This window comes from Festucalex cinctus, chromosome 6, assembly GCF_051991245.1.
Source record: "Festucalex cinctus isolate MCC-2025b chromosome 6, RoL_Fcin_1.0, whole genome shotgun sequence".
In the NCBI taxonomy this organism is placed as follows: Eukaryota; Metazoa; Chordata; class Actinopteri; order Syngnathiformes; family Syngnathidae; genus Festucalex; species Festucalex cinctus.
The window spans coordinates 3,626,546-3,636,720 of record NC_135416.1 but is presented as its reverse complement, the minus strand read 5'-3'; the positions used below and the strand labels follow the sequence as shown (position 1 = coordinate 3,636,720).

General features: G+C 38.4%; 1 protein-coding gene across 1 annotated transcript; it reads left to right on the top strand.

Annotated features, from left to right (window-relative positions):
- The first annotated feature begins 610 nt into the window (after positions 1-610).
- Positions 611-9,086, top strand: cyp4v2a (cytochrome P450, family 4, subfamily V, member 2a). The gene is made up of 11 exons (XM_077525719.1): positions 611-904; positions 1,641-1,753; positions 2,548-2,633; positions 3,585-3,775; positions 3,882-3,951; positions 4,027-4,153; positions 5,035-5,199; positions 6,265-6,367; positions 7,060-7,194; positions 8,037-8,216; positions 8,479-9,086. Exons 1-11 carry the CDS (start codon positions 715-717, stop codon positions 8,661-8,663), a joined length of 1,545 nt encoding a protein of 514 aa, XP_077381845.1. The 5' UTR covers positions 611-714; the 3' UTR covers positions 8,664-9,086.
- Positions 9,087-10,175: the final 1,089 nt, after the last annotated feature.

Here is a 10,175-nt window from a genome sequence, read left to right as displayed (position 1 = left end):
CCTGAACTGTCACAAAGCGCTTTACAGAGCACAAAAAAACAACAACATAAAAACATAACATAAAACATTAACACCAATACAATGGGACTGGAAAATTTGACCATTCTTTTTGTGTATGGCGCTCATCACGAACGCAGCTGCTTGTTTATGAGCTAGCTTAGAAGCAAACTTAGCTTGTAGCAAACGTGTGTGATGTTGAGAACGTGTCACTGATGAGCTGCTGAAAGGAGACTAATTCTGTCCTCTTTCATTTAAAAACTGCTTCAAACATCAAAGCGTACGCAGGGATGGAAGAATGTTGATTTGTTGTGATTGTATTGTATTGGTGTTAAATGTTTTTAGTTGTGATTGATATGGACAAATGAATTCCAGACAACAGCATGTTATTGTCATGTCTAGAGCTTGGTCCCAATACACACTTCAAAAACTCTTTTTTTTTTTTTTTTTTTTTTGTCACCCTGCATGAGTCAATATCAACCTGGCAAATGCCTTTTTTCGGCAACCCTGTGATGCGACTATGATCTTTACATAAAAAGTCCAACTTCAAGCACAGTGACATGTTTGCAGTAAAAAGATAAACAGCACAAAGGGCGTTCGGAGCCAGAACCCTCCCAGTCGCGACTCCCAACCCGCCTACTACGTGTTGTTATATAAGACGGCGTCTGCCTCCAAGCCAAGCAACTACTTTTTTTTTCCAAACCACAGCCAAGCAACATGGCTGTCGTAACCGCCAGCGGGTCGGTCCCGTTACTGGGCGCGGGCCTGCTTCTGGTCCTGGTGGCGCTCACGTACAAACAGCTGAGAGGATATTTCAAAAACTGGGTGATCATGAAGCCCATCCCGGCCGTAAGCCGCACGTACCCGTTCGTTGGCAACGCGCTGGAGTTGAAGACCGACGCGGTCGGTGAGTGTCTCTCACATTTATTTATTTTTTTAATCAAACTTTTTGGGGCTTTTTGGGAAAGAATAATTTAATAATTTTAGGGGTTGCTGGGATTCAAATTTGAGGAGTGCACCTCAAAAAATGGACTAGAAACATCCATACCAAGGACTCCTTTATCAATGTAAACCGAACTACCATGTGGACGCAAACAAAACCATAAACTTGTTCATGTTCAATTATTAAAAAAAAAAAAAAAAAAAAAAAAAAGCATAATTTTTTGGCAACATTCATACTTTTGGAGGGAAAAATTGTCACGTTATGAAAATAAGATGTTTTTCAAGAAAATAAAAAGGTATATGCGGATAAAATCATAGAAGAATAGCCATATAGTTCCAAGGTGAGATTGTAACGTAACAATAACAAATTAATATAAAAACAATATTGTTGTAATAATATGAAAATATGTTAACATATTCATTACATTTTTTTTGTGAATTCATTTTTTTATGAGAGAACAAAGACATTTTTTATCTGGATGAAAAGTTGGAATCTTACAAGAATAAAGTCACGTTTTTCCAACATAACGTCATAATGTTACCAAAGCAAGGTTGTATTTTTGAGGGGTGAAAAAAAAAAGTTGTATCTGCTTTTAAAATAGTCAACTTTTTTTTTCCAAGTTAGGAAAAATTGCAATATTTGTTCTTGTAAACAAAGACATTTTTTTGTTAGCATACACAATGTTTACCTTGTGTTGCAGAGTTCTTCAAGCAACTTCAGGGTTATGCGGAAACGTTCCGCAATACGCCTCTTGTTAAACTCTGGCTTGGGATGGTGCCGTTTTTGATTGCCTTTCATGCCGAAACCGTCGAGGTACAGTATACTCTTTATAGAGAAGCAGTGCATCTGGAAAATATTCACAGAGTTTCACATTTTCCACATTTTGTTGCAACGAGAGGTGTTTCAGACCCCTCGAGGGCACTCGGCAAGATGTAGATGTAGTCAAAAGAGTCACCTGGTTTTTGAGAGTCATATCATATTTATCCTCTGCAAGGAGCTGAGACCTCTGATACTGTACAGGCGTCCATGTAAAGTTGAACAATCTGGAGGGCAGCAGCACAATGGCCAATTAATTGATCCGGTGTGACAAAAATATCAGGTAACGACCATCGCAGCTCACCCGTATTCTGGATTTGGTCATGTGATGTACGCAAAATTATCGCTTTGGCACTACGATGTCATTTTCAAGACACCAATTCCAAGATGGGCGTTCACCCCAAGCACTTATCGTCTCAAACTACGCCCACCGCCTATCAACATTTTTCTCTTTCTTTTTATTTTTTTGCAATTAATTAGGGCATGGCTTGTGTGTTGTCATTATCGCTGGGACATTTAGAAGGGTGAAGCCTTATAGAAAGGTGTGGACTGTAATTAAGCACGGAAAACATCTCAGGGATGATCAGTGGCAACAGGTTAAACCTGAGCCCAATTGTACTGTGGACGGGCGAGGACGTGTTGTGCGTTTGGAGCAATGAAATGATCATATTCCATTTCTGAGTAAAGCAACGTCACAAAATGTGGAAAATAAAGTACTTTCCGGATGCACTTTATATACTTGATGGCAGTTTACTTATGTTTTTACATTCTTTTTTTTTGCCCCTCTCCAGCCAATCGTGAGCAATCCTGTTCACATAGACAAATCTCTCATTTACAAGTTCCTCCATCCCTGGCTTGGAACCGGTCTGCTCACCAGGTATGGAAATGTCAAATTTGGAAGCCATTTTAGACCCACATGGGCAACAAAATTTCATAATTCAGCATTGCACATATGTTGAGGGCACATTCGCTGCTAGAAATCCATCAAAGTCATTTGTAGACTTTAACTTTCCAGACCCCTTTTTTTTTCACGGAATTCACCCCAAAGTGTCTGTTTCAAAACAAAATGGCTGACTTCAAGTACTCACATATGGGTTGTTGAGATTTCTTGTATGTTTTGTCATGACCCATGACTAGGGTCATGCAAGGGTTATGTTTGGGTCATGACTAGGGTCATGCAATGTTTTGCTTACTGTCATGACTAGGGTCATGCAAGGGTTATGTTTGGGTCATGCAAGGGTTATGTTTACTGTCATGACTAGGGTCATGCAAGGGTTATGCTTACTGTCATGACTAGGGTCATGCAATGTTTTGCTTACTGTCATGACTAGGGTCATGCAAGGGTTATGTTTGGGTCATGCAAGGGTTATGTTTACTGTCATGCAAGGGTTATGTTTGAGTCATGACCGTGAGCTCAAGTGTCTGTTTTGAACTGATGTAACCAGCATCTAGTTTCAACTGGTCTTAAGCTATGTGATGTCAGGAATCTTTAATCTCTTTATCTGGTCAACAGCCAATCAGATAATAATACCATGTCAGTCCTGTTACCCACATGTCCAGCCACAGCCAATCAGATCGATTCGTTGTCTATAAAAGCCGGTCTGAGAAGTGTGTGTTTTTGTCGGATTATTACCTCTGTTCCTCTGTGCAACTCTCGTTGTTTCTCGTCTCGTCAAGTTTGTTTCCCGCCTCTTGATGTGAATAGATAAAACCTTATTTGTGTATGTTTTTTGGGATCCAACCTCAACACATAACATGTTTACTCAATGAGCCAAACTGTTTCTGGTGACCGAATTGACTAACTTTGGCTGATTTTTTTTTTTTTCAGTACAGGCTCAAAGTGGCGCCAGCGGCGCAAGATGCTGACGCCCACCTTCCACTTCACCATCCTGCAGGACTTCCTGGAGGTGATGAACGAGCAGGCCGAGGTCCTGGTGAACAAGCTGTCCTCGCAGGCAGGCAGAGGTCCCTTCAACTGCTTCAACTACGTCACGCTGTGCGCCTTGGACATCATCTGCGGTCAGTCCACCGGGACAGCAAACTAGCACTGGCAATAAAGGACAGGGGGAAAAAAAAAAAAGACAGTGTAAGTTAATTATTATGTCATTTTATATCTCGTATGTAGAAACCGCCATGGGAAGGAATATTCGCGCCCAAAGCAATTCTGAGTCAGAGTACGTCCAGAGTGTCTACAAGTAAGCTGAAACTGCTGTTTTAGTTATTTTAAGTACTAAAAGAAAATAATGCAATGACTTTGTGTTTGTTTCAAGAATGAGTGACTTCATCAGTCGCAGACAGAGGGCGCCGTGGTTTTGGCCCGACTTTACGTACAAATACTTTGGTGAGGGCAACGAGCACGACAGCACGCTCAAAACGCTGCATTCTTTTACATACGAGGTAAGAGACCATTTTGATTTGACACTATTTATTTTTTTTTAAACGCGCAATTAATTCACTCACTCCCAGACATTTTCACTGAATCAAACCGGCTGTTATGTTGGATTTTGATTGATTTTTCAAGGTCCACAGAATATTTTGTTCAATTGCTATAAAAAACATGGAACACACCAAAAGACAGATTAGAGTCTCTGTTTTCATCAGGAAAAAAAAAAAAAAGTGTGTTTCCATTTTGCAGCAATTAGCATTAGAATATAGCTAAGTTTCGTCCATATTCACATTACTGGTAAAAACACTGACAAATAGAGATTGCTGCAACATGGCCCTTGTTGATCTCGTATACTCTGCTGCCACCTGCTGGCAGCAATAACTACCATTGCTTTAAGCCACCTCTTCATTTGATAGCTGCATCAAAGCCTTCTGTATGCTCTTGCATTTAAAAACAAAAACAAAACAAAACAAAAAACACGTTTTTGGGAGGGAAGGACAAACTGAAAAAAAAGTTTTTTTACACATTTTTGGGCTTGAATGAGTTAATGACCGTCTCTTACTTGGAACGCCTGTACTGGGGTAATTCCAGTCGCAACGCAGCAGTCACATCCATGTCAAAATTTTAGCGGTAATAAATTTAATAATGCATATATTGTGGTGATTGGGGTCAAGTTGTCTTTTACAATTTTAAAAATTAGTTAAAGTTATTTCATGCTCGGGATTTGATAGCTCTTAATAAGAAACGAAAAATGCACTGACTGAACAGCCATCAATGTCTTACAAATGAAATTATGCCATCTAGTGGCACATCAAATCAATATCACACTCGTTTTTTTTACAGTACAGTACAGGGAGCCTCAAAAGAATGAACTCTGCTTATTTTCCGTCAGGTGATTCGGGAGCGAGCCCAGAGTCTCAAGCTGGAGGGCGAATCCGAGTCCGAGACCAGGAAGAGGCGAGCGTTCCTGGACATGCTGCTCAAGACCAAAGACGAGGACGGAAACCCCATGAGCCACCAGGACATCCAAGAAGAAGTGGACACATTCATGTTTAGGGTGGATAATTACACTTTTTTTTTTACCCCTCATTCATTCATATAGTTTTACACCCCTAATATAAACACATACTTATGGAGTCGTGTTAATTTCGTCAACCAAAACTAAATGAAAATATTTTCGTCAACACACAATTCTGCTGACAAAAACATTGTAAAAGGGTAAAATGATTGTCCTGACTAAAAGTAGACTAAAATGTTGACAGTTTTTGTTGACTAAAACTAGATGAATAAAATTATGATTTCTTGGACTAAAATAAAGACTAAAAATACTTGAATAAACAGTGGCCAAATAAAAACAGGATGAGGTTGACTAACTAACTACGATAAAATTAACACTATTATGGAAATAAATGATAAATTCAAAATATTGATGAAATTCATTTAGCGTAGCTATAATTTGAATTCATAGGTATCTATTTTATCAAAATGAGATGAATGTGTTTTTAAGAGCTGCTCAATTGTGGAAAAAATAATAATCACGATTATTTTGGCAGTAATTAAAATCACGATTATTCATACGATTATTTATTTTTTGGTGCAAAACGAGAAAATGTTCACACATTTAAAAATATTAAGACCAATTAAAAAAAATAGAAACACTATAATTATGTAAATTCCTTTTGGACCAAACAGAATATATAATAATATACATTTATAATGAATAGTCATTCATTTATTTATTTATTTATTTTTGTATGTAGGCAAAAACTTGAAGTTGGAGTGTAGCATGTGCACGATTTAGTAGGATGATCTTTTTTTTTTTTTTTTTGGTACAAAACAAGAAAAATAAATAAATATAACAAAAAAATGAAGACAAATGAAATTATTTGAAACACTATAATTATGAAAGTTCCTTTTGGATGACACAAAAGGTATTAAATTAGTTATTTTAAAATTAAAAAAAGGTGCAAATGTATACATATACACAACTCAAAAATTATTATTAATGATATTTTTTTCCGATTATATTGATTTTGTAATTGTGAAGTGTAATAACTGAAATTGTCATTGAATCTCGATTAATTGCACAGCCCCATGTGTTGTTGTGTTATTGTTTTTGTAGGGCCACGACACGACGGCAGCCGCCATGAACTGGGCCCTTCATCTGCTGGGCTCTCACCCCGACGTGCACCACAAAGTTCAACGCGAGCTTCAGGAAGTGTTTGGTAACACACACACACACACACGCGCGCACCCCTGACTCATTGCCTCTAATGTGTTTGTTTGGAGTTTGGAGTTGCGCTTCGGGCAAATGATAGCTGTGAAAAGCCAAAACATACACACACAGCATGATTCATTTATGCTCTCCGTTGCTTTGCTGCGCCTTGCGAGGTGTCAGAATTGGTTTTGAGTTGGCGTCTTAACTCAAAGACGTATTTATACGTTTTTTTGTTTTTTTTTTGTTTTTTTTGTTTTTTTAATGCTAGAGCATACAGAAGGCTTTGATGCAGCCTCTCAACTGCAAAGAACAGTTGCAGAAATTGTAGTTATTACACAAACGGACAGCAGGTGGCAGCAGAGCAAAGGAGATCAACCAGGGCCATCTCGAAAAAAAGCTCAATTACTTACAATTTTAAATTGATTTGTGAAAACTGATGAAACTTAGCTCTCTTCTAATGCTAATTGCTGCAAAACGGAAACAGATAGAAACAGACTTTTTTTTTCCTGATGAAAGAAGAGACTTTAATCTTTCTTTTGATAGGTTCCATGTTTTTATAGCTATTGAACACAATATTCTGTGGGCCTTGCAAAATCAGTCAAAATCCAGTAAAACAGCCGGGAGCGAACGGGATTGCGAAATGTGAAAATGGCTGGGAGTGAATGAGTTAAAGAAGTTTTTTTTCCCCCATGTCCAAAGGTACGTCGGAACGCGTGGCCAACATGGAAGACCTGAAGCAGCTCAAGTACTTGGAGTGCGTCATTAAGGAGACCCTACGCCTCTATCCCTCCGTGCCCTTCTTCGCGCGCACCCTTTGCGAAGACACGAAAATCAGTACGTATGAACCGAATAAGTTAATAGCACCACTTCTGCGCCAAAAAGCATCTCCAAGTTGAACTTGGAATACAATTACGGTAACAATATTTATTTCAGGCTTTTTAAAAACTAGCCTAGCTTGTACTAGCGCAGCTTATGCTAACGTTAGCGCTGACGTCCCTGCTTGCTGCGACATGTTTGAATTAAAGCAAAAGCAACAAAACGTTCCAATAATTCTGGCATCTTGTATGATTAAACATGAACGGTTTTCATCAAACTGCTGACGTTAGCATCCATGCTAATAGTGCCAACCAGAACACGTGCAACATTTCGAGAGGTAAAAGTAGCGCTAATCCATAATAAGTATTAGCCTACTGCTAACCGACGTTGCCAAGATGCTGCCGTTCATGGTGTGACAAAAAGTAGAAACAAGTTCAAGCTGTTTTCTATTTTTGTGTGTGTGTGTGTGTGTGTGTGTGTGTGAATTAGCCTTGTTCATTCTGTGTAGTTGACGTTTTGGTAGTAGCGTATGGCTAACGTGTGTGATAAAATGATTTTGGCTTCTTAAATCAGAATCAAGATGTATCAAGGAATACCGTGACTGAGTGTGTGCATGCATGTGCGTTCTTATGAAACAGCTTTCATGTTGTTATCAACGCTCACCGATAGGATAGTGTCCAATTATGGTGGCCATTGCGAGAGAAAAAGTAGGAAGGTCATTCAAGCAGCTTTCGATTTTTTTTCCCCTCCCAAAACAACCTAGCTTATTCCAGAGCCATTGACTGTTACAATACTAATTGGGGTTTTTTCGAGATATTAAAATAAATTCTCTTTTTTTTTTTTTTTTTTTATTTTGCCAGACGGTTTCACAGTGCCCAGCGGCACGAACGCCCTCATCATCACTTACTCTCTCCACCGAGATCCTCGCTACTTCCCTGAGCCTGAGGAATTCCAGCCCGAACGCTTCCTGTCGGAAAACACGGTGGGGAGGCCGCCCTACACGTACATCCCCTTCTCTGCCGGACTCCGAAATTGCATCGGTAAGACGGTAGTAACTCATGGATCAGTCACATCATGCTATTGCTAAAGCTAACGCTGATGCTAGTCCATCTCTTCATGCTAATTAATGGTCAGCTTGATGTGAAAGCTTCTCATGCTGATGCTAGTTTTACTACAAATGTTGATGCTAATGTTGACGCTAATGCTACTCCTCATGCTAAAGCTAATGCTTCTCCTTATGCTAATGCTAATGCAATTTCATACGCTAATGCATTAATTTCTCCTTCTTTTCCACTCTGGCAGGTCAGCGCTTTGCCATCATGGAGGAAAAGGTTGTGCTGTCATCCATTTTGCGTAAATTTAATGTGAAAACCAGCCAGACACGAGAAGAACTGAGTCCAACGGCCGGGCTCATCCTGCGGCCCGAGTCTGGCATCTGGATACAATTGGAAAAGCGGGACGAAGTCCAAACAACGCTTCCCATTTGAGAAGGTTTGGTTTGTTTTCATAAATTTTGCTCAGTACCAAGTGGTGGATATGCATTTCGGTCTGAATGAATTTTGATTTGTAAATAATGAATAATGTACTTGTGATTTGTGTAAGAATTGTATCAAACTCTTTTTTTTCCCAATCCAAATTAAAATGTTATTTTATAATTATTTTGTGCCAATTTGCACCGCCCCCCCTCCTTTTTTTTTTTTTTTTTTAATAAAATGAACCCAAAAAAATAACATATTTTTTTAGTAAATTTTTAAGACAAAAATCCTTTTTTTTTTTTTTTTAAATATGCTATTCTTTTTTCTGTATTTCTTTTTCTGTATTTTTATTTTAAGTATGTCACATTTTATTGGATTTCAATACTGCACTCAGTGCACAGTAATAAATTTTGTTAATAAATTCAATTGAAATTATTTAAAATCTCCCAGTACATTTTTTTTTCTAATTTGTTAATTTGATTTATACACAGCCAATTGATGCTAAATTTCACAAAAAGGGATTTTTCTCTTTTGATTTCGTAAAATCAATATTTCCAAAATGACCGCCATTTTCTTTTTACCTTTGAAATTGAGATAACTCTAAAGTTTCATAATTTGGATTTTGACCAAAATTCGAATAGCACAAGCCTATGCCAAGATTTTTTTTCCCCCCCAAGTAAAGATAAACCTTCCGCGTTCAAAGGGTGACATAAAAGATCAAATTGGCCGCTATCTTGAGCATATTGACGCACACTTGCCAAGTGTGCTGCAGGTTGCCTCTTGTTTATGCTTTAGCGGCGCAAAGGTTGCAAAATCCTAAAACTCGCCAAGGGCCATTGGATGACTTTTAAAGTTGTGTCGAAGCATAATGACCTCCTTCTACGCTTTGCAATGCTAATGCCGGCTATTAGTAATTATCATAATACAAGCTAATTTTACCTTGTTTTGGCTAGCTTGGCTCTCTCAACAGTTTCAGGCTTACTGATGTAGTTGTTAGTATTAACTTAGTGTTATAACAGATCTTTTTTTTTCTCACAATTTTGCAGCTCTATGCAGGATTTTTCAAAAATATTTTTTTAGCATTGTGGAAAAACTCCTGAGGTTTGTGCTGTACTATCATAAAGATGTTTGATCATCAAAACATGATCATCTTGATGTTAAAGTGTAACTATGGTGGCTCATTGAGGTCAATAAGATCATAATGAAATATTCATTGTGACGTTAAAATGTAACTATGGTGGCCCATTGATCAATAAGATCATAATAAAATATTCTTTGTGATGTTAAAGTGCAACTACGGTGACCCATGGAGGGCAACAAGATCATAACAAAATCATTGTGATAATAAAATGTAACTATGGTTGCCCATTGACGTCAATCAGATCATCAAACCAACATCATAATCTTGATGTTAAAAAGGCAACTACGGTGGCCCATTGAGGTCAACGAGGATGGATGGTCAGTCGTGGCGATGGCAGGCCAGCGTTAACAAATGATCTCCATCCATAACGTCCCGGGAGAGGT

What these genes read in the sequence shown, in the direction of transcription:
- cyp4v2a (XM_077525719.1), top strand. Translation starts at nt 715, where the DNA reads ATGGCTGTCGTAACCGCCAGCGGGTCGGTCCCGTTACTGGGCGCGGGC. An exon ending in GGAACCGGTCTGCTCACCAG is followed by an intron (nt 2,634 to 3,584) that starts GTATGGAAATGT and finishes TTTTTTTTTCAG; the next exon opens with TACAGGCTCAAAGTGGCGCC. An exon ending in CGGACTCCGAAATTGCATCG is followed by an intron (nt 8,217 to 8,478) that starts GTAAGACGGTAG and finishes CCACTCTGGCAG; the next exon opens with GTCAGCGCTTTGCCATCATG.